This window comes from Torulaspora delbrueckii, chromosome 3, assembly GCF_000243375.1.
Source record: "Torulaspora delbrueckii CBS 1146 chromosome 3, complete genome".
In the NCBI taxonomy this organism is placed as follows: Eukaryota; Fungi; Ascomycota; class Saccharomycetes; order Saccharomycetales; family Saccharomycetaceae; genus Torulaspora; species Torulaspora delbrueckii.
The window spans coordinates 947,041-970,215 of NC_016503.1; the positions used below are offsets into that span (position 1 = coordinate 947,041).

General features: G+C 41.3%; 8 protein-coding genes across 8 annotated transcripts; 4 read left to right on the forward strand and 4 right to left on the reverse strand.

The window, feature by feature from the left end:
• Positions 1–107: 107 nt before the first annotated feature.
• Positions 108–1,691, reverse strand: SRP54 (RNA-binding signal recognition particle subunit SRP54; the record flags this gene model as incomplete). The annotated part of the gene is made up of 1 exon (XM_003680584.1): positions 108–1,691. One exon carries the CDS (start codon positions 1,689–1,691, stop codon positions 108–110), a length of 1,584 nt encoding a protein of 527 aa, XP_003680632.1.
• Positions 1,692–1,909: 218 nt separating this feature from the next.
• On the forward strand, positions 1,910–3,829 carry CCZ1 (Ccz1p; the record flags this gene model as incomplete). Its single annotated transcript, XM_003680585.1, has 1 exon — positions 1,910–3,829. One exon carries the CDS (start codon positions 1,910–1,912, stop codon positions 3,827–3,829), a length of 1,920 nt encoding a protein of 639 aa, XP_003680633.1.
• A 900-nt stretch (positions 3,830–4,729) lies between these two features.
• On the reverse strand, positions 4,730–6,457 carry AGP2 (Agp2p; the record flags this gene model as incomplete). Its single annotated transcript, XM_003680586.1, has 1 exon — positions 4,730–6,457. One exon carries the CDS (start codon positions 6,455–6,457, stop codon positions 4,730–4,732), a length of 1,728 nt encoding a protein of 575 aa, XP_003680634.1.
• A 490-nt stretch (positions 6,458–6,947) lies between these two features.
• On the forward strand, positions 6,948–9,299 carry TDEL0C05350 (uncharacterized protein; the record flags this gene model as incomplete). Its single annotated transcript, XM_003680587.1, has 1 exon — positions 6,948–9,299. The coding sequence occupies one exon, from the start codon at positions 6,948–6,950 to the stop codon at positions 9,297–9,299; it is 2,352 nt and encodes a 783-aa protein (XP_003680635.1).
• Positions 9,300–9,535: 236 nt separating this feature from the next.
• On the reverse strand, positions 9,536–12,064 carry HSL7 (protein arginine N-methyltransferase; the record flags this gene model as incomplete). The annotated part of the gene is made up of 1 exon (XM_003680588.1): positions 9,536–12,064. The coding sequence occupies one exon, from the start codon at positions 12,062–12,064 to the stop codon at positions 9,536–9,538; it is 2,529 nt and encodes an 842-aa protein (XP_003680636.1).
• Positions 12,065–12,339: 275 nt separating this feature from the next.
• Positions 12,340–12,747, forward strand: CKS1 (cyclin-dependent protein kinase regulatory subunit CKS1; the record flags this gene model as incomplete). Its single annotated transcript, XM_003680589.1, has 1 exon — positions 12,340–12,747. The coding sequence occupies one exon, from the start codon at positions 12,340–12,342 to the stop codon at positions 12,745–12,747; it is 408 nt and encodes a 135-aa protein (XP_003680637.1).
• Positions 12,748–13,090: 343 nt separating this feature from the next.
• MEC1 (protein kinase MEC1) lies at positions 13,091–20,206 on the forward strand (the record flags this gene model as incomplete). The annotated part of the gene is made up of 1 exon (XM_003680590.1): positions 13,091–20,206. The coding sequence occupies one exon, from the start codon at positions 13,091–13,093 to the stop codon at positions 20,204–20,206; it is 7,116 nt and encodes a 2,371-aa protein (XP_003680638.1).
• Positions 20,207–20,294: 88 nt separating this feature from the next.
• NVJ2 (Nvj2p) lies at positions 20,295–22,502 on the reverse strand (the record flags this gene model as incomplete). The annotated part of the gene is made up of 1 exon (XM_003680591.1): positions 20,295–22,502. The coding sequence occupies one exon, from the start codon at positions 22,500–22,502 to the stop codon at positions 20,295–20,297; it is 2,208 nt and encodes a 735-aa protein (XP_003680639.1).
• Between the last annotated feature and the right edge of the window lie 673 nt (positions 22,503–23,175).

Sequence of the window (23,175 nt, forward strand, 5' to 3'; positions counted from 1 at the left end):
TTTTTTTTTTAAATTTATCATATGTTAGTTTTACACAATTACTGATTACTGTCGAGTTGCTTGTATTATGTTCAGATGTGCAGATGTTCAGATGGCTTCTGCGTAAATTACATTCCCATACCAAATTGCTTGGCCATCTGTTGCATTTGAGGGTCTTGCATCATCTTCATCATTTCGTTCATATCGGGCATACCACCTCCCATCCCTGGGAAGCCACCACCTCCACCGAGCATACTTTGCATGTTTTTCATCAAACTTGGGTTCTGTTTTAGCTTTTGCTGAGCCATTTGCATCATTTGTGGGGTCATCTTGGGCATACCGGGGATATTGGGCATTCCTGGCATTCCTGGCATACCACCACCCTGCTGTGCTGCTTTTGTAGATTGTGCCATCTTTGCCATCATCTGTTGCTGCATTAAGATCATTTCCACTTCGAATACAGATGTTCCTGAACCTCTGGCGACTCTAACCATTCTGCTAGGTTGATCGATGAATATTCTCCCATCAGATTCTAACTCTTCCCTCGTCATAGAATCTAAGACATAAACCATTTTTTTCATCTTTTTTGAAGTTTCCTCTTCTCCTACTTGACTCATCATGTTCCCCATCCCCGGGATCATTTGCGCTATATTCGATAGTGGCCCCATCTTCATGATAGTCTGCATTTGTTTCTTGAAATCTAGAAGAGTAAATTTACCTTGCTGAATATTTTCCATGGTTGCCTTCGTGTCTTCCTTATTGGAAACAGTCTGGAACTGCTCGAGTAGACTCTCAATGTCTCCTATACCCAGAAGTTTGGAGACAAAAGATTTCGGTGAGAACTTCTCCAAATCGTGAATATGCTCACCAGTACCGATAAAGATGATAGGAGTATTGGTAGCAGCTACTGCTGAAATGGCACCACCACCTTTTGCATGGCCATCCATCTTGGTCAACAAGATGGCACCAAAATCTGCGGATTCTTTGAACGCTCTCGATTGTTGTTCGGCGGCTTGACCAATGGACGCGTCTAATACCATGATAGTCTGATTAGGCTTGACCACGCTTGAAATTTCGACCATTTCCTGGAATAGTGCTTCCTCCTGGTGATGTCTACCGGAAGTATCCACGATAATTACTTCGAACTTTTCCTTCTTGAACTTGGCAACACCTTCTGCAGCTACCTTTACAGGATTTGTCTCAGTATAAGAACCATAGAAGGGTATATTGGCTTTAATAGCATTCTGTTTTAATTGATCAAAGGCACCAGCACGGAAAGTGTCCGCACAGACCAGCCCGACCTTAAATCCTCTTCTGGCGTAATAAACAGCCAATTTGGTACATGATGTTGTCTTACCAGAACCTTGCAAACCGACAAACATAATCACGTTAGTTTTCTTCTTCTTGGGTTGGAACGGTTCTCCCGTTTGGCAATCTACAAGATCACATAGTTCATCAAAGACTGCCTTCTGAATCAGCTTTTTCACCTGTCCGTTCGATGTAGATCTACCACTGGCCTTAGAGTCAAGCAATTTGGTTTTTAGATTATTCCTAAGCTTCGAAACCAATTTAATGTTAACATCTGATTCCAGTAGAGCAGTGACGATCGCTTTCAACATGGAATCCACGGTCGTAGCGTAGTCATCTTGCGTATTAGACAGAGCTCCATTGACGGCAGAGTTGATCCGCTTACCCAAATCGGCTAACACCATGTTTGAAGCAAAATCAATCGATAGAGGGCTGAAGACTAGTACTTTAGCCTCACACTCTTTGCCGAATTTTTCACCTTCCCACAATGAATATTTGACTTAAGCGAGTTCCCGTCATAAGCAACGAATCACCACTAAGTGATCAACTATTGAAGTTTGAATATCTAAGAATCTCAAGTCGTTTAAACTTATTGCCTAGCAACGTTCTAATTGAAGCAGCTATGCTGCAATATGTCACTGTTTTCGATCCCTCTCAAAGCAAGAACGAAGACGATTTGCATAAGCAGCTGCTGCTGTACCACTCGTTCGAGGACTTGGAAGTTTCCCTAAATGATAAATTGGGAAGAATTGGTATGATTCAGGGTATTTGGTCGCTTACTGATTCACTTAGCGATGTTCAATCGAGTGAAGAAAAAATCATTGAACTTTCTAGAGAGCTTATATTGGTTATCAAAGTTGAATCGCGATTTTTCATTAGTCTATGCATTTCGGTCGAAGATGAGAATGAATCATCTCAGATACCTCATCAACTCTACCTATCACATATGTGGTATTGTTATCAGTTTTTCGCTTTGCAAAATGGCTACTTTAGTAAATTTACAGATGCTAGAGAATTGACTGACTTACTCAATGAGCATGTAGTTTCATTTTGGCAAGATATACTGCTGAAACCTGAGGCCATCATACGACGGGGTCTTGCTGGATTATGGCCCGACTCTTGTAAGATGGCAGAGCTCGAGTTTGAGCATAGTGAAGAGTCATGGGAGTCTCTGATTACTCAGAACATACTGTTAGAGACAGAAAGTTATCTAGGAATCAAAGACGTACTAGTCTACCACCTGCCGAACTTTAATGAAACGAAGGACCAAACAAAGAATCTCAGGTTGGGTTATAAAACATATGGTCTTGTTAGACACTTTTCCAATGACATAGGTATTATTCCACAATTATCGAATTGGATATATCACATGCATGCAGTGTATGGTGAGCTTTCGAGCCATGTTTTAGCCGGAAATGCTCATTATAAGGAAGCGCCACAACAGAATGACAATACAATGGATGGCCCTGAGGAGGGAAGTAATGGTGCGAGTACTAATCAAGAAACCTTGCAGGAACAGGGTAAGGTACTACTACACAATTTGACACTACCTATATCCTTTGCATATGATGCGGTGCATGAGGTTGGGGCCACAACTGGCATCTCTAATAGCATTTCTTTACTCATGGACTACGTCCCCAAATGGGGTACCCTTGGCGGCCAGAACGAGAGGACAAATCATGAACAACTAAGTAAAAGATCACGATATGGGTATTTAATCTCTCCGCTTAGTTCTAAGATGTTGCCCATGAGCTATAAGGTGAAAAAAATTGTCAGGGAGCAAGAAGATGGCGAATCCAAGAATTATAACTTGCTGTTTTGGTACTACGATGATATTTTAGCGGTCATCGTTTGTGAGCCTACTTTTACGAAAATTTGGGAGTCTCAATACTTGGAAGACCTGAGTTATAAATTATGCAAGGGCATAGCTCAATTCTACAAAACAGCCTTCCAAAGAACTGACGTCAAGCGCCCACAAAAAAGAGAGCCGTTCGCGTATACTACGTACAGCAAGATCAGCAAAGAACTTCGGTCATCCATACCAACCTGGTTTGATGCCAAGACAGAAAGTGACGACGTTTCCCCATTAAGGCTAGTGATCAATGGTGTCGATCAGTTGTTCGGTGGAGGCGCCAACTCTTCTGAAGACGCAGGACCACCAGTTAGTAATAATTGGGGGATCGACATCATGGGAGGTCTATTTGGAATTAACAGGGACAAGATTAACACCACTTCAGCATCGATGAGAGAATACCGCCTGGATAAGAAGTACGATAACTTCCTTGATGGGCTAACGCAGATGAAAACATGGGAACTACAATCACAAATAATACAATTCTTGATGAGTTTGAAAAGCTCGGCCAAGGCTGCCGATATTACGGAAGAGAGGCTTCTTAAATTGAACAATGGCCTATTGTGCTATATAAGAGATGACGAGAATGAGATTGCAATAGTGATCAAGAACTGGTTTGAAAATGAAGACGAGCTTAGCAGCAAATCGTTGCTGCTCAACCTGAGCAAGGACCCACTTCAAATATCATAAATATCACCCGAAAATAGATCATGAAGCAGCAATTGATTTTGTAAGTTCAGAAAACGTGAGCTAGCCCTTTCTGTGCATCCCTGTTTTTGGTGTTGTTGTTGTTCACTCTGTTCTTGATTCGATGACGCCGGTCGTATATCATCGTCAGACCTTGGTGGTGGCAGCGATAATGGATACATCGGGCTTCTAAATGTTTCCAATGGAGTATATGTAAAGTCGTCATCTGATTCTGAGCCCCGCTCATTATGACAGCATCTATAAGTCGAGTTCAAATAGTCCTTACCTGCAGGACCCCAATTATCCTTCTTCCTGGGATAATCAAAGCTAAATGCTTCTGTCAGCTTTTGTATAGTTGTTTTATCATAGGTACTTGAAATACGCTTACTGCAACCCTTATGGCACTTATGACGCATTGAAATATCCCACTTACTGAGGCTACTCATAACACAACCATCGATAACTCCATTAACAGGATCAAAATCCCAAAAACCTATTCAAAATACATTACTCATATATTACGCCCACATGAGCCAGTATCTACTGACAACTCGAGTAGCGAAAGTCATCGAAATTCAAAAAAGGCCACAGTAGGGAACCGAATGCCCCAGTCAAGAGATAGATTGCTTAGATTACAGTGATCAGGTGTACTACTTACGGAAGGGGAAAGTCGCCTCGAATACAAGCGTATCAATGCCGCAATTTTCGCATTCAATGAGTAGATAGATATCAAAGACATAGTTAATCCTGCGTCTCTCCGACGACCATTCCTAACTGATAAGATTGTCGCACATTACCCACCAAGCGGCGAAGTTTTACCGCCTGGCGCGCGCCGCGCGATCGGTTTTTATTTTTTTGTATTGGTTGTGTCATGATATGTATATGCCCTTATTTAATATTATACTATGCTTCGTGGTAGTGCCTAAACTTCTCAAAGGAGTGGTCCACTTCATGTGATTCGATTTCTTTCAAGTCTTTTGAAAAATCGACTGTTTTTGGATCTTTGAATTTATCCCTGCCACGGCGCCAGATAAATTTGTAACCGATGTAAATTCCTATATCAATGAAAACCATGAGGTAGCAGAATAGGAAATCTCTTACTGTCCATAGACTTGGGAAGAAAACCGTGTATCCCTGAATGAGAATCATCGCAGTTGCCGAGACTAGCCCGACAATGGCAGTGTATGGTTGACCCCAGGACTTGAAAGGTAGCTTTGGTAGGATATCTTTGTGAAGAAGATAGGCGCGCCTAAAAAAGAGATAGATTATGCAGAGGACAGTAAAGTTTATCAGCTGCGAAGCGGTAATTAGATTAATCAACCAATTCAACACCACGGCACTATTGTCGTTGAGCTGCAACAGACTAATCAGGCCCCAAAGTAAAGAGATCAATACTGAATAAATTGGGACACCATGTTTGTTGCATCTTGTGAAGATTCTTGGAGCGTACCCGTCGAGTGCCATACCGTACAAAGTTCTTGAGGAACAATAGGTGTAAGCATTACCTGCAGAGAAAGCAGCTGTGATTAGAGCTGCGTTAACGATATCTGGCAAAACTTTGATACCCAGGTTGTTCATAGCGATCACATAAGGAGATGAACCTGCCCCCGGTCTGGACTCATCAATTGCTGCAGTCAACGCAGGGTCATTTGCAGAGCAAATGATCCCGACACATAGACAACTCCCCAAGAACAAGAAAGTCAATCTATAGAACACTTGCTTGAATGCTCTGGGCAATACTTTTCTTGGCAATTTCACTTCACCGGCCAACATAGAGATATACTCACCACCTGCGATCGTGAATGAAGCTTGAATCAAACATGCTAGGAAACCTTGGAAATAACCTACCGAAGCACCAGCGTCTTTATCGCCATTGGGATAATATTTCTTGAACGGGGTTTCTCCATAGTATCTGAATCCGTAACGATCATGCTTGGGGTTCCCGCCAAGCATAGTGATGAAAGTGAATAGAAATAATCCAAGGGCTAATATGATCTTGAAAGATGCCAACCAAAATTCAGTCTCCCCATAATATTTCACAGCGCAGATAGAAATCAAAAAATACAGTACGATCTGAACAACTAGTGGGATTGCCGCAGAGTAATCATCCCTCCAATAGTGTATAATAGTGTTCACAGAGACAATTTCAAAGGGGATCTGTACACATTGTAGGAACCAAAAATTCCAACTTGCCATCACCGCCAGCGAGTCGTCCGCACATCTAGCAGCCAATCTCAAGAACGGAGAACTCACAGGTAAGAAACAAACCATTTCAGCAGTGGAAACAGTGATGCATAAAATTGGAACACACCATAATGCAAACGCAATCAACAGGAATGCTGGTCCACCCTTGTATAGAGCCTTCCCGATGGCAACAAATAAAGCAGTACCAATAACACCTGATATAGCAATCAATTGAACATGTCTATTCTTCAAACGACGAAAGGTCTGCGTCGAGTACAATAGATCCGAACTTGAATCTTCATCATCAGTAACACACCCCAACCAGTCAGTCTTTTTCGCGGGCTTAACGGAAGATTCCACAATGGTAGTACGAACACTGTCCAAATCGTTGGTATCCAACTGTTGAAATTTAACTTCACTTATATTCTTTGGATTTTTACCTATCATGATGCCATGAAGATTTACAGATTTCGAATTACAGGCTACTAAATCTGCACCCAGGTCCTGCCTTTAATACTAGAAGCTGCAAATCGAAACAAGAATAGATCTACTAATGCGAAGGACCCTTGAAGGACCAATAGCTGTGCTTTCTTCCAGAGTAAGATCCAGGGCCCTCGACCTTTGGCGGACTTGATGCGCTCGCCTCCCCCCACTGTTTCTCATATGGTTTAGTGGGGCAGCCGGGGAGCGGCCAAATTTTCTAACAGCCGCTAAGCGCATACAATGGTCATAGTGTACGTACATGCGTTTAGCGGGAAAGATCACTAACAAGATTTTTAAATGCATATAGTTGTCACTGCTGACGCCTATCCGTTTAGCGGGAAATGAAGCACGTGACTTAGAATAGGAAATTGGTTTAAGTAATACCATTGTTTAAACTAATTGATACAGCTAGTCGATAGCTATATCTGCTACTATCTAATCCACCAGAGGGGCAATGGATGATATTTGGGGACAAGAGAGTTTGGCAGTGATCCCTGGTGACGTTTCTGCCAGTAAAGTGGCTGAAATTGAAGAGACTGTGCGAAATATCAATAGAGATGATGATAGTGTGAAGGATGATCCCTGGTGGCAATTGGTACTTCTCATGGCAGACAATGAAGAAGGAGATGAAGAATTGCGTACATTCCAAGAGCTTCTTATAGAAGTAAAAGATGTCAATGACAAGTCGCGTACTGGTGTTGCACTTATTCATTATACAATTGTCTACGATCACTCGCCCTACATTGAGCTTTTGCACCAGCATAGTAGAAATTTGGACCTTAACCTCTTGGATTCTTTGGTTGATTTTACTCCGCTTATGTGGTGTATACAGCTTAATCGGCAAAATTGTTGCACAGAGCTATTCTCCTTTATTGATGAGATAAACTTTAATAAGCCTAATTCGGATGGGCTCAAAGCCTGGGACCTTGTGATACCGGGTTCAGCCATGGCAGAATTTCTCGACCAGAACAACATCTCACAATATCAAACTTTTTCCCCATTGAGCGATGACAGTGTCGAGTTACCAATGGCCAATTTGAATTTAGAGACTGAGTCTTCAGCACTTACAGCAAATGATGGGGCATTTAATGAATTTACGGAAGATTTTGAATTTGATAGATTGATAAAGAACCAATATCTGGAGTTCTCCGATTTTGATATCCCCCAAATTCTTGACTTATTAATCTCTTTGCCCAGAAAAAATCCTCATACCACAACCTACCCTGCTGCCTTACTATTCCAATGTATACGGTATGCGGATCATAAGTTAGAATCCACTCCACTGGTCGAATCATTGATCCATCTTTCATTGACTAGAATTATTGCCTCAATCTCAACAGATTTGAATCCTGAGCTGGAAACGCAGGGTGATATAGTCATACAGTCATATTGGCTCAGTGCAGTATCGTTCTTGTACTATTACTTATGCAGAGACGAAGGGTTTTTCAGAAGATATCCAACAATCCTGCAGGATATTATCAATACTCTGCACACTTTGCTGATAGAGATAAATTCGGCGATACGCTCAAGAGTAGTACCACTAATGGATCCCACGATACTTTCCTATACTACGATAGAAGACGTTAAGCAAACGCTATACAAGAGAGATTGGAATTTTTTTAAAAAGAGAAAACAAGCAAAACAATTAGCATTGCAGGAGAAGAAGAAGGCTGAATCACACTTTTTCGATAATGACATTTTGAAACACTTATACCCGCCTTCCTTAGAAGATCAGATGAAGGCGTCTCCGATGAAAATAGTTCAAGTTTTTGGTGCTTTGTCGTATGTGTTGGATCTGCATAAGATTCATCCACTATTTCAACAGCAATGTCTCTCAATAGCCATTGACTGGTTCTCGTCAACTCTGTTTAACAAGATGTTAAAGGATAAAGAAAAAAAAGTTCTATCGAGAGCTCATGCCATTCAAATTAGGTTAAATCTTTCGAGTTTGGAAACGTGGATACGCAATAATGATTTGACTGTACCGAAGCCTATGCTGATTGATAGTTTCATGTGGCAAAGATTCCCCTTCACCTTAATTCGTGATTTGAACGACATCGATCTGACAAATGTGCCTTTGAGAAATGTAGCTAGTTATAGGCCTGTCGATGGTTTAGCGAGTAGTAACATGCCAGTGGTCTCAGATACGACGAACTCTCTCTTTTATTACCAACCGTTCCACCAAATAACGAGACTCCATTTGGAGCCTGTCTTTCAACTTTTACAATGGTTACAAATTGCCACAACTTTAACGAATGACGAATCGCTAGATGCAACTTTGGCATTGCTACCACGCTTAAAAACCGTGCAGCTTTTGAAAGCAATGGACAAATATAGTTACGAAGTTGACGAGCACAAGTTCAACTCATCTTTGAAAAAAAGGTTAGCACAAGCGGTCAAGATGGAAAAGTGTAAGGATGACCCGTATCTTCCAGAGAAAAAGACACCACTCTTAGTCTTACCAACAACAGCTGAACTTACAGACACTTACACAAGAAGCACAGACAGCCGATATTTTCAACCGTTATTACCAATAGAAATTCAGGACTCTGCTCTTGAAATTCATGAGGAGAACCTAAAATTGCGCAAGAATGAAAGCTTGGTGGAAGATAAATCCGAAGAAAGCGAACATGACCACGAGGAACATGACCTCAGCGATGAAACGAATGAAGAGGGTGGGAACGGCTCTAAATTTGGAAATGGGCACGCAGGAGACGAATATTTTAGAGAACTCAATACCCCATTAGCTTCCGCTCAACGTCATCCATGGGCCGCCAATGATGAAATCGAAGCCAACCCATGGTAAAGAGAAACGAACTTGACGCTCTGCACCTGAATATAGCGATAGTGACATCTGGTAGATCTTGACTACTAAATAATGTAATATCTATGAAACGTACGAATTGCCAGTGGCCTTTGCGCAAGAGAGCATTACTTGGCTTTAGGACAACATAATGTCAATTGATGGAGATCCAAGAGGCATATTTAAAATGAATGTGACAAAGCTTGCTAGGCTTAAAAGCTATTTAAGACGTGTGAGTTTCACAGCGCAATTGAGGAAGACTTTCCGTTGACGTTGTGAAATGCTGAGACGCCAGTTTTGACTCGTACGTGTACTTCTTCCTCGGAGTCTTCCTCTGCTTTGACGTCCACTTTCTCATTTTTCAAATCGAACATTGGTTCAGCGGTGTTACTCATAGCTTCACTCAAGCCATGTATGTCGCTAACACTCTGCCAAACACTTTCTTGTCGCGGCAAAAAAGCATTTTCTGGTATCGAGCTGTCGAAAGGTGCTCCCTCAGATCCTTGTATGCCTTTGTCACCTGTTGCAACTACTTTCTGACCATTCTTAGAAGATTGAGCCATTGGTGTACCCGCCGACATTTTGTGTAAAGGTGAGCCCGACACAACTAGATAAACAAAACTTTCCAGTGACCATTCATACCATGTCCGTTTCTCCAACGGTGAATGGTTTCGTGACAGAAAAACCGTGAGTTCTGTGTCGTCTGTCACTGTGAAAGGCTGCTTCAACGGGAACACTAACGGAGACCATGAGTACATGTCCGGCGTATGTCCTAGCTTCTTAAATCTCTCCCCCAAAGTGCTATCCGCAAAAACAGTCACATCACTGTTAGAAACACCTCGCTGATGAGAAGCATTTTGGGTGTATATTTCTTCGTCACCATTTAGGGAACCGGGAAGCAATTTCACAATTGAGTCGTCAGGGACTGTCGATAACATAACATTTTCGTACAGCTGAGCCGTAAAATACCCTACCAAACCATGTAGCTCTCCTCTGTACTTGATTTTGAACTCGCTGTTAACGTTCTTCGAGAACTGGTTCTCATCATTTTTTCCTAGAGGATGCTGAAACGACCACAATTCATTGATCTTCGATGACAACACAGAGTAAGGAATATTGTGCATAACCCATGGTGAATTTTGTCCACCTTCACGATTTTTCAACTTTTGATAGAGTAGCGGCGATGCTATCGGAGCAATATAAGACGTGTATGCCTGTGGTATAAATATTGTACTTGGCTTAGAATGGAACCGCTCAACTGCAGATAGACATTCGGGAGATAGCTCGTTGCAGCCGAATGACCCCAGCAACTCACTGATGCATAAATCAACTTTGATTGTCTCATCTTTCCATTGGCACATATCTTCCATGATAATTCTCACGCGATTGTTCCACAAATCAAAGTTTCGTTTCTGCAAGTATAAGCACGCTTGTGGATTCTTTTCCAGTGCAATCACTTGAATCTGATTCTGGCACTTCATGTGCTTTAGGAGGTGCATCGTTCGATCTACTAAAGGTCCTCGACCTGCACCGGCAATCAGAATAGTTAGCTGCTCTGATATGTTCCCAGACATTAGCTTTTTCAGGGCTTTTTCGATGGCCAATTGATACATGCCATATTTGGCTACGTCCTTCTCGAAGACTGAGTACACGTAGTTTGACAGGTTATTTGAGTGGGGCTTTAATGGGGGCATCAATCTGGGAGAATGCATATCGAGATGTGAATGACTTATTAGTTTATTATTTTCATTATTATTGTTATTATTACCATTATTGGTTCTCTTACCTTTTATTCCATTATAATTGATAGTGTTCCTACCTTGAGTTATGAGTTGTTTATCACCTCTCTTTAAGAGATAGTTGATATATTCCAAGTATGCTGCCTCTCCCCCTTTTATTTGACCGGCGTATTTCTCCATACCATGCAAGATAATGCAGAGCTCACCATTGGAATTGGGTTGGGAGTTCCCGTTGATCTGTTGAAATTTTGTTATTAAACTCTGATTGAATTTATGCAAAACGGGATAGTCATATTGGTTTGTGGCAAATATGGATGACGATACCAGTAAACACGATACTGGTTCACATAGCCACCTGTTTAGCACATGCGATGGAGCCCTTATTCGCGGAACAGCCAAGGATATTGTCAGCGATGGGTGATAATCACACAATTTCCTTATAGTGTGCCAGAGTTCCCACGTAGCAAGAGGATCGCTATCCTCATATAATGGTAGAGATACAGATAGCAGCATGGGAGGGTGCGCCGAGATAGCTTCATCGTTTAGTAGTCTTGAGATGACTTGGGCGTACCTTAACAAATCAGAGAGCTCCCGTGGCGGAGCTACTATAAGCTTATCGATCCCAACAAATCTTGCATATCTGCACTCATTGAGCAACACTTGGTAGGACAATTCCCTTACAGCATTATCTGAACTTTCCAACTCCAACCATGAAGATAAAAGCCCAATGTAGGCCGCTGGACTGTTAGTTTTACTAACGTTGAATGGAGGGATGCACAGCTCTTGCAATTGAGGTTCTTTGATCTTCAATACGCAACCTGGATGTGATTCTCGCTGTCTTCTTTGATTGAATTCCTGAAACTGCTTCCTTACGCTCTCCCTGTATTTGCCGTTCGTAATAGGAAGCAGAATGTAGTCGTAGTTGTTCGGTAGCTTGCTAAACCGTGCTGGATCAGCTGAGTAGAGTTCATCAGATAAACCACTACCATTGGGAGAAAATTTCACACCAACAAAGACGTTACTTTCCATCTCCTACTGACAGTAATGAGCTCTCTATCTCTACCGATTAATCTCTCGTAACTCGCAACAGTATAATGGAGATTAATTGACAGTCACAGCCGCTCTTTTTTCTCTATGGCTGAACTTTGTTGCAACTTACGCGTTTTGTATGAGCTTCTCTCGAAGCCCTTTCGCTTCTTCGTTCGTTGACGATCTAACAGATCAACAACTTCTAAAAAGTTCAACGGGCCTCGAAAACTAGTGAACAGTACACTGAAGAGCAGTGAACATTGACCCTCTTTAGGATGTATCACCATCACCATGCATTCCAAGGAAGGAAACTCACAGAACAAGAACGAGCAAGGGTGCTAGAGTTTCAAGAATCGATCCACTATTCACCTCGTTACTCTGATGATACACATGAATATAGACATGTCATGCTGCCCAAGGCGATGTTGAAAATGATACCTTCAGATTATTTCAATTCCGAGACTGGTACGCTAAGAATTCTTACAGAGGATGAGTGGAGAGGTCTCGGAGTCACACAGTCACTCGGTTGGGAGCATTTCGAATGCCATGCACCAGAACCACATATTTTGTTGTTTAAAAGACCGCTCAACTATGAACAGGAGCTGAGAGCTGCTGCTGCTGCTGTAGCGGCCCAGCAACAAGAGCAGCAACAGTCTGGAAACCAGATTGGCATCCAGCAGTAGCCTTATGGCTTAAATGCATTGAGTTCCACGCGGGATAGAACCAACGAGTAGCAACACAGCTTTGTTGTAACAGTATATAAGATAATTATAGTGAACTCCAAAAACCAAGATACCAGAGGATGGCATAAAAGCCGAAACTACTATCTAACAATCGCCAAGATCTGAAGAGATACTTGAGAGGGTTCAATGGTTGTTTCTACTTCCATATGTTTATCGTATGTCATATTACATGTAGATCTTCGAACGCGTTAAGGATTTGATCTTTCAAAGAAAACATGGGCATCGCTTCAACTAAAAAGCAGTCGCTTATCGACTCTTGCGAAAGTCCTAAGGCTTTCTGGGGATGGATTCTCATGTCAGATACTTAGATGAACTCAAGTTGGCGATTAAAGAGTCCCGTTTGATACAGCCTTTTGCTGCTGATGGTGGTCATTCGAATGAGAATGGCGAGACGAGTAACGATGATCTGAAGAGTCTCAAGATCCTTAATACCATGATTCGGAACTTACGAAATGCTGAAAGAAATGATATAATTGAAAATAACAGGATTTTTGCTAGCTCGGTCGAAGTATTGGACCTTTTGATTCGATCGAAGCCGTACCTTCTGAAACAATCTGAAAATAAAGGTGATCTCACAACGCTGGTTTCCGATTTACTAGATATATCAATACTTAACTACATGGTCCCTCACAGAATGTGGTTTTTGCGACGAAAGTTGGGCGGTTGGTGTAATGCAACTGTTTTACTATACGGAAATCAATGGAAGTTAAAACTATCGGAATTCATTTCAGAGATTGTGGCTAAATGTGAGAAGAACTTGATGCAAGTGTTTGCAGATGGATGTGAGAAAGAATTCTTAATCCACAATTTGAGAAGACTCTATGTTATCTTTTACTGGCTCGCGGGACCTCCAGATGTATTTGGCAACTCACTAACAATGTCAAATTCTTCTCTAGGCGTAAACTTGTGGGATTTTCACTTTCAAAAACTGATACGAATGGTCTTTTATCTATTCAGTTCGTTGCAGGAGCACAAGTTAGGGGATGAGCTCGCACAGCTACCAGCCAAATATCTGTCGTTGGTGGTAGAGTATTTTATCAACAAGACGGCGTATTACGCACCTGATTCCCAAGCCTTTTCTGCAGATCAGCTAAGATTTACACTTAATATAATGAGCATGTTTCTCAGAAACAAGTTTGGGCGCCGGGAAGATGATCTCGTCATTTCAAAGTGTTTGTTACGGGTGTATTCGATGTGTGTACCCAAAAAAGGTGATCAAGTCAATGATAATATATCCATATTCACCGAGAATTTCCCCCTAGCAGAAGGTTTCGACGCTAGAGAGATTTTGAGTGCAGCAGAACCGGAAACCACTTTAATACCATATACCAACATGGCTTTATATCTGATACAGGTTGATATACGAAGACGAACAACACCCATCAGCGAACTGAAATTTGACATCGAAAGTAGAGTATGGTATTCTGAAGCAGACGACTACGAACTATTAAAGCGCCTTTCAACGCATTACACATCGAATGACTCTCAGTTTGAAGGCCTCTACTATTATTTGCTCCGAAACTTTTATCCAGTTTCTGAAACAGGCCGATCCTTACCACTCTCACTGATCCCAAGTGAAATAACACTCAAACCTAATGATAATTTGGAAACACTAATGATGCAATTAGCAAGAATTATAAAGGCAAAACTATTGGAGAAGAATTTCAGTGACCTCATTGGCCTAATCAAAACACTAGGCAAATTAGCATGTTTCGAATCTGAAGCAGAGAGAGCAAACATTAAGCTAGAAAAGTGGGAGACATGTATGATTTGCGATTCTATCCATCAGGGCAGCATATACCGTCTTATAGACACAGACAGGCCCAAGTCAGAAAATTGTATGTCATACAAGCTGCTAAACAAGATTTTACTGTCGAATCCAGAACTCATAAGCTTCCCTGAGTCGTTACTTGCGGCACTCTTGATTACACTACAGCGAATATTCACTCATTATCAACCGCCCCAGCTATCAGACTTTCAGGTTGCGACTCCTAAGAAGCATCCCTTGGCATTTGTGGAAGGTTGCTTTGTCAATACTAGCAGATATCTGCGAGTTCTAAGTGCAAGACTCATTCCGCTGTGGAATGTTTCGAGTTATAACTCTGATGATCAAAACACGGCAGCACTCGTCCAATTTTTGCAAAATAATGATGCACCGTATGCGACTGAAACCTCCGTCATGGCCTGGGCGCAGCTGGCTATAACTGCTTCCGGCGAAGTTTTTGACACGCTTCTACTGAAGCTGATAGATATTTTCAATTCCCATGACTACGCTCTGCATATAATGGTCGCGTTCCAAATAAGAAGCGTAGCATTGACACTTGGAAAAACTCCATATCAATTACTCTCTCCTATTCTTCCCATACTTTTAAGGCAAATAGGTAAAAATCTTTTGGAGAGAAGAGTTTCTTTCCAGCGGCTGATTTGGCTACTGGGTTACTCCGCTAAGACAATCCTCGAGATCTATCAAAGGTACATTATTCCACATGCTGTGACCCAGTACAAGTCTGATGTCTTTAGTGAAATTGCTCGGATTATGAGCGACGGAGACGTAACACAGCTTAATGAGACAAAGAAGATACTTTTAGACAAAAATAGCAGGCAGATATTCGCCGTGGCTCTAGTAAAACACGGGCTTTTGTCAATTGATACTTTGGAATCTTTATTTTCGAATCGAGTGCCATCATTTGATAAAAGATACATTTCAGCTTATCTTCCTGATTATAAGACTTTGGCAGAAGTTCTGAAGCTCTCTAAAACCGATTCAGTGGACGGGTCAACGTCAACAGGCAATGACGATGCGGTATTAATCGCTTTGCGATACGTAATGACAAACTTCGACAAAGACAAGAGACATGGGTCCAAATATAAGAATATCTCGGATTGGAACTCAGAACAAGAGCAACGTTTCCAAAAAAAGCTTCAAGAGCACATCTTAGGGATTTTCCAGGTTTTCTCAAGTGATATACACGATGCCGAAGGGAGAACAACGTACTTCGAAAAACTCCGTGTTGTTAATGGTATCGCTTTTCTCATCAAACAAGCAGCCAGGAAATCGATTATCGCTTCTTTGGCCCAGATAAGCATTTGCTTGCAAACTGGACTTGAAATATACGAAGTCAGACCGAGCGCACTGAAATGTTGGAAGCTTCTTGTATTGACCTTGGATGAAGAGGAGCTCGCTACTGTCATTGATGGTCTGATATGTTTTATTCTTCAAAGGTGGGATGAGTTCGACAGTAAATTAAACGAAACTGTTAATGACGTGTTAGATATACTCGTGAAGTACAAAAGAAACCTTTTACTGAAAATAAAGCCATATCTTACATTGGCTCTATTAACAAAGAAAGAAGCCGATGTGTTATCAAGAGATGGGAATTTTGCTCGAGCTGTTAGTCATGTTATCAACAGCACGGACTGGGTATCTGTATTTGCAAGCAATCTAAAGAGCACGAACAAATACGTGATTCATCAAACTTTAGACGATTTAGAAATTTATCTAAAGAGAAAGCAAACAGAACGGTCCGCTGAATTGTTCAACAAAGTTGACCCTGTTACAAGTGTCATCGTTGTACTTGGATCGCTGCTTGACACATCGCACAAATTTAAGAGTACTGATGGACTATTATGCGAAAAAAGTGCAAGATGTATCAGCATTATTGGAGCATTGGATGCAACAAAGCATAAAATACCAAGAGGTTCCACAGCAACAAACGAGGTTTATGACCTTAATAACCACAATCAAACTATAAGTTTTCTCATCTGGGTCACCAACGATATTTTAGTCCCCGCTTTCTGGCAGAGTGAAAATCCAAGCAAGCAACTATTTGTAGCCCTTGTGATGCAAGAATCGCTCAAATTTTGTGGCTTGAGCTCTGCTTCTTGGGACGTCAATAAAAGAGAACTTTATCCAAAAGAATCAACGTTGTGGGACAGATTTAACAACATTTCCAAGACCACCTTGTACCCGCTTCTTTCTTCTCTATATCTGGCTCAATCGTGGAAAGAATATGTGCCGCTTCGATATCCTTCATACACGTTTAGAGATGGCTATGTGCCATGGATAAAAAATGTATGTTTAGACCTTCTCAAGACTGGAACAGATGAAGATCATCCGCTGCATGTGTTTTCGTCCTTGATAAGAGAAGACGATGGCTCATTCTCAAACTTCCTGCTCCCCTACGTTCTGATGGATGTCATAATCAAGGCCGATCCAGATACTAATCACGCAGTAATCATGTCTAACATCATCGAAGAATTCAAAAGTATTTTTGAGATTGACTTGGATGGTCTGAATCATTTACAGATAGATTCTTTAAAAATGTGCTATCAGTCGATCTTTCGTGTTTTCGAGTACTGCAAGAAATGGATTACTCAATATAAACAGGCATATTATCAGTCCAATGGCACCTTCATTATCAAAGAACTTAAACTGATTGGGATGCTGAGAAGAATAGAGGATTTTCTGGATTCATTCCCACCTGTGCTGCTAGCACAACGATCGCTGCAAACAAACTCTTTTGAGAGATCTGCACTTTATTTGGAGAAATGTTATAGGCAAAAGCTTGATCAAAGCCTGCAAGATGAGCCACTTTTGAGGTCGTTACAGAAAACCTACGAAGAGATAGGTGATATAGATTCAATCGATGGCTTACTGAAGACGTTCAGCAGTGGACGGCTGGCTTCCAAAATCGAAGAGCTGCAATACTCTGAGAATTGGAAAATGGCACAAGATTGCTACGATACTCTTGGATCATTTGCAGATGAGTCGGTCGCACAAACCAAAATGTTGACATCCATGTACGATCATCAGCTTTATTCAAAGCTACTCGTTCATCTTGAACGGTTAGCCAATGGAAGGCAGCAGGTGCTAAATGATGAGATGACCCAGTGGTATAAAATGGGTATGGAAGCTGCCAACTTGGAAGGAAAGTTTGAAGGTCTAAGTCACTGGATTGACCGAGTTGAGACCTTACGAGAGGTCAAAGATCCAGAGCTTCTACTACAATATAATACTGCGAGGGCATTGAGCTATGTTAGAGCGGGACACTATCACAAAGTTCGGCGATACTTGGATAGGTGCTTCAAGATAACCGGAATTCATTTCACGGCATCCACTATCGCCACCACTTTGCTAAAGAAGCAGGCGTTGCTAATGAAGCTTCACAGTCTCCACGACATATCGCTGCTATCTGCAAGCAATGATGGTTCGCAGTTTCAAAACAGCACGGAGACTTTGGACTTTCGCATGAGACGGGTCGGTGCAGATTTTGAACCAAATCATTACATCCTGTCCATGAGAAAATCCTACGACCGTCTCAAAGAGGAGCCTTACAGTGTGGGAGATCTGGGCACGACTTTCTTTAATTTATCCAGACTTTGTCGGGATAGCTCTAGACTTGATCTCGCCTCCGAGTCACTAATGCATTGTTTGCAATATAACCATCCACAAACAGAGTTAGAGTTTGCTGAAATACTACTGAAGCAAGGTGAAAATGACAGAGCTGTTAAACTGGTCAGGGAAATAAACGAAAAGTACAAAGATGATCCAATGCTAAAACCACGGGATAAGGCCATTGTTCTTCTCAAGTATACGGAGTGGCTGGATTTAACAAACAATTCGGCGTCCGAACAAATCATTGAGCAGTATCAAAAGATCTTTCAACTTGATCCACAATGGGATAAGCCTTATTACTCAATTGGCTTATATTATAGTAAGCTACTGGAGAGGAAAAAGGCAGAAGGATATGTGACGAACGGGAAACTGGAATATATGTCCATTTCATACTTCTTGCTGGCTTTTGAAAAGAACACTATCAAGGTTAGGGAAATATTGCCTAAGGTTGTCACTTTTTGGCTTGATATCGCGGCAGAATCTATAAAAGAACGAGTAGCCAGTAGGCGTGAAGCATTGAGGCAAGCGACTGAGGACATATGCAGACATATCGAAGAGGCTCTTCGCAATAGCCCAGCATACATTTGGTACCCGGTCCTAACTCAATTACTATCCAGGTTATTACACGACCATCCGTTAACCTCGGAGCTGATAACTAAAATTCTACTGAATCTCACTGTCGAATATCCATCACACATACTCTGGTATATTTCCGTATTGCTCAATTCAACATCATCTTCTCGAGTCAGTCGTGGAAGAGAGATTATCGAGAAATACAGAAAACATGCCGATAGTGCCCAAAAATTGGTCTCAGATGCAGCTGATTTAACGACAGCTTTTACCAAAGTTTGCCTCAAGGATATCAAAAATATCAACAGCAGGTCAGGAAGATCGCTTGAAAGAGATTTCCGATTTGATATGTCAATGGCTCCCTCTGATATGGCTGTTCCTGTAAGGGTTAACTTGGAGATGGTCTCACCGCTTTCCGCTCAGTCGATGAAATCATTCAGGCCGTTCCAGCCTGTCGTCACGATTGCAAGGTTTGGGTCATCTTACAAAGTATTCTCCTCTTTGAAAAAGCCAAAGAAACTGAGTGTTATTGGCTCCGATGGTAGAGTCTATGGGATTATGTGTAAGAAGGAAGATGTCCGGCAGGACAATCAGTACATGCAGTTCGCCACGACTATGGATTTTTTACTAAAACGGGATGTTAATTCAATGAAAAGAGATCTTGGCATAACAACTTATTCCGTTCTCTCATTAAGAGAGGATTGTGGGTTGCTTGAGATTGTTCCTAATGTTATTACGTTAAGATCAATCTTTGTCACAAAATATGAGAGCTTGAAGATCAAATATAGCCTCAAGAATTTGTGCGAGAAGTGGCAACATACACCTGAAAACCAAAAATTACAGTTCTACCGTGAGCAGCTCAGTTCTTTCCCTCCCATCTTGTACCAGTGGTTTCTAGAGACATTCCCGGATCCTATAACTTGGTTTAATGCGAGAAATACCTATGCGAGGTCATACGCAGTGATGGCAATGGTCGGACATATCCTTGGTCTTGGAGATAGGCACTGCGAGAACATCCTTTTGAATATTGAGACCGGTGGAGTGCTGCATGTTGATTTCGATTGTCTCTTTGAGAAAGGAAGACGCTTACCTGTCCCAGAAATTGTACCATTCCGTTTAACTCAGAATCTACATGATGCTTTGGGAGTTGTTGGCACAGAAGGGACATTCAAGAAATCAAGTGAAGTAACAGTTTCGCTTATGAGGGATAATGAAGTTTCACTGGTCAATGTTATTGAGACTATAATGTACGATCGTAATATGGACAGCTCCATCCAAAAAGCTCTTAAAGTCCTGAGGAACAAAATACGAGGGATAGATCCACGCGATGGCCTTGTACTAAGTGTTCCAGGACAGGTTGAAGCTTTGATACAGGAGTCCACTTCGGAAGAGAATCTAAGCAAGATGTACATAGGTTGGCTGTCATTTTGGTAGCATATGCACCAAAAAAGGCTATACAGTATACGTATTCACAAAAAGTGCATGCTCTTAGTTTTTACGTGAATTTTTAGCCAGCTCGAAGCTACTTCATGTGAGAAGTGCCATGGCCGTTGCTCTTTTGAAGTTGCCGCTCTCTCAACTCTTCGTCATAGCTCACGTCATCAAACTCGTTGGACCTAACCTTCACAAACGCCCTGTTGTGTACTTGATGATAGTTCGGAGGTAAGGTGGAACTAAAGTTCTTCTCACTTGACTCATTTGAAGATATTGATTTTTTTTGGTTTGCAAACATCTCTGCGGTGTTAGATGTTGGTGATGTTGGGTAGGATTCGTAAGCTGCCGCCGAGGGTATGCCAGAAGGTGGAGGTCTTCTTGGTAAAGATTTTCTTCTGTTAGAGATCATTTCTGGACTTTGAGGATTTGAGCTATTTGAACTGGAGTGTTCCTGGGGACTGGCATCTTCCGTATTTGGACTAACTGCTTCCTTATACCATTTCCCCAATTTCTTGATAGAATTCTTGAATATTTTATTAGAGTCAGCAGAACCGTCTGATTCGGCGCCATCAGTTTGTGCTACGGGCGAATCGGTTGGACCTTCATTTGAAGAGTGTTCATCTGGCAGATTATCTCCACTTTTATGTTGTAGAACTCTCTTCAAATTTCCAACTTTCTGCAAAGTACGACGTTTCAAAGTAGGATCCTGCGACTTGCTTTGTGATTCTTCATCACTCCCGTTCACTAGTTCATCCTCTTGTTCATCTTTCTTCTTTGTTTGCCCTCCAGAGGGTTGGTCAAGTATTTCGTTTTTCTTCGAGAGTGAGGACATTTCTTTCAAAATGGCCTCTTTATGGTCTTGAATTGGATGCTCGACATTTTTATCATATTTCTCCCAAATACCACCTCTGTAAATCTCTGAATCAGTGTTGAAGAAGACCATGTCATCCCAATTAGGTAATACGAGGGAGTCCTTTATTGCTTCGGCAAACTTACTCTTGATAGCGTTTGTAATCATAGTGTAAGACAATTTGCTTGAACTTACGACTGGCTCAATTTCAAGTGACAATACAGGTTCAGATTCAAAAGTATACCAGAATCTGTTGGATGGTGGTGGTTTCAGTAGAACGATTAGTGGTCCTGATAATTCCTTCAATTTGATGGATAATTGCATGGGCACTTCTCTTTGCCTGAAATGCGAACCCAAATTGATAGTAGCTTTTGTAGAGACGATCACCGAAAGGTCACCTATATATTTAAAGTCAACTGAAACTCGTAATAAACCATCTGGAGCAAGATCCAACAATTTGGGATTAGTTATCAGAGGAGCACTATTGCCAACATCGACTTCCTCAACGATCAGGTCTCCAAAAAAATCTGGTTTGTCGATCTTGGCCAATTTCTCATAAAGTCTGGTGTAAAGATAATCCTTAAGAGCGTCAGTCCTTTGCACAGCCAAAAATAATCTTCCAATCACAGCATTTATCCACTTTGTCGTTAGTTGGTTCTCTGTAGAGTTTATCGTCTGAATCAGGTACAATGCATCCGTAGTCTTTAAATGAGCAGTCCTTGCCGTAATATTGGGATCGATCAAGCCAAAAGTCCTTTCATCTTTGGATAAATCATTCTTTGCAACATTAATCAAACTAAAATACCAATCCTCCTTATCAATATTATTATCAATGTATAGGAAGAATTGGTTTGTAGCCTGAGAATCATCTTTGATTTCTTCATCTGCTCGGAACTGCAATTTATCCTGATTTATGGAAGTCACACCTTTCCGCAGTATAGAAATACACGTCTTCTTGGTAAAAAGAGAACTATCTGGAAGTTCAGCGACAGGATTACGAGGCCATAGTGTAACGAAACTATCTTGCAAAGGAATAGCATGAACGAGATTGCTCCTAGGTAAACTATCCCTATAAAGGAAGAGATTGCCATGTCGCAAGATGGCGTAGAATCTGTGTTTCTTCTTCAACTGTGATCTTTGTGGGATTTCACTAACATCTTCACTATCTTCATTATTGAGTTCTGTATGATGATGATAATATTTCCTTGTAACACTAATCCAGCCTTCTCTAATCACGTTCACTCCATGCAGTTCCTCAAACTCTCCAGCTTTAAAATCGGGATCTATACCGCTGAATAACAGACGATCTGCCTCCCTTTGCTCTTCATACTTCTCATTAAGTTCGTCATATTTCTGCTTCAAAAACCAATAAGTACATAAAACAACTGGTAAGAAAGTGATACCACCAGTCAAATATATGACCAAGAACAACTTAAAGCTGATCATGACTCCTGTTTAAGCAAACATAACTCTCCCTTGCACAGTTCAATCATCTGCCCTTAAGTGTCTAACAGCTTTGTGTAGCTGGGTAACTACAACTATTAAGATGGGTCACTAATAGCGACTAATCAAGATATATAAGTACAATTACAAGATCTCAGAGTCATTAAATCAGTTTTTCGTGGTTTTGTGATCATTGACGTGTAATGAAACAAGTCTCACACAGTGTGAATAGGAGCTCATCATTGTAATAAGAAATTTGGCATTCATTTACTAATGATATACCACTTTTTACTTCTACTGCATCCTGTTAACAATAAAGATCAGCTATCTTGTGACCATTCATCACTTCTCGACGATAAAGCAATATTGTCAATGCTACCTCGCCTTTAATTTGTACACAAAGAGAGGTATAGTGCAAAGACTACTTCATCGTCAATACTTAATATGTCCGCCCGGTCGACAATGGAGTCATCATAAAAAGTTAACAATGGAACAGAAAAGACTCTTCAATTTTTTTTTTTAGTTTCTCCTCTTCAAACCTCATACAAGGCTGAAACTTAACGATATAAAAGGTTGTCGACATGCAGTAAAACTATTCAGTCGGAACAATTGGTATTGGAAAATGTATAATCACCGGAGTGAAGAGAATAGGCTCTATAAAAAAAAAATGAAGCAA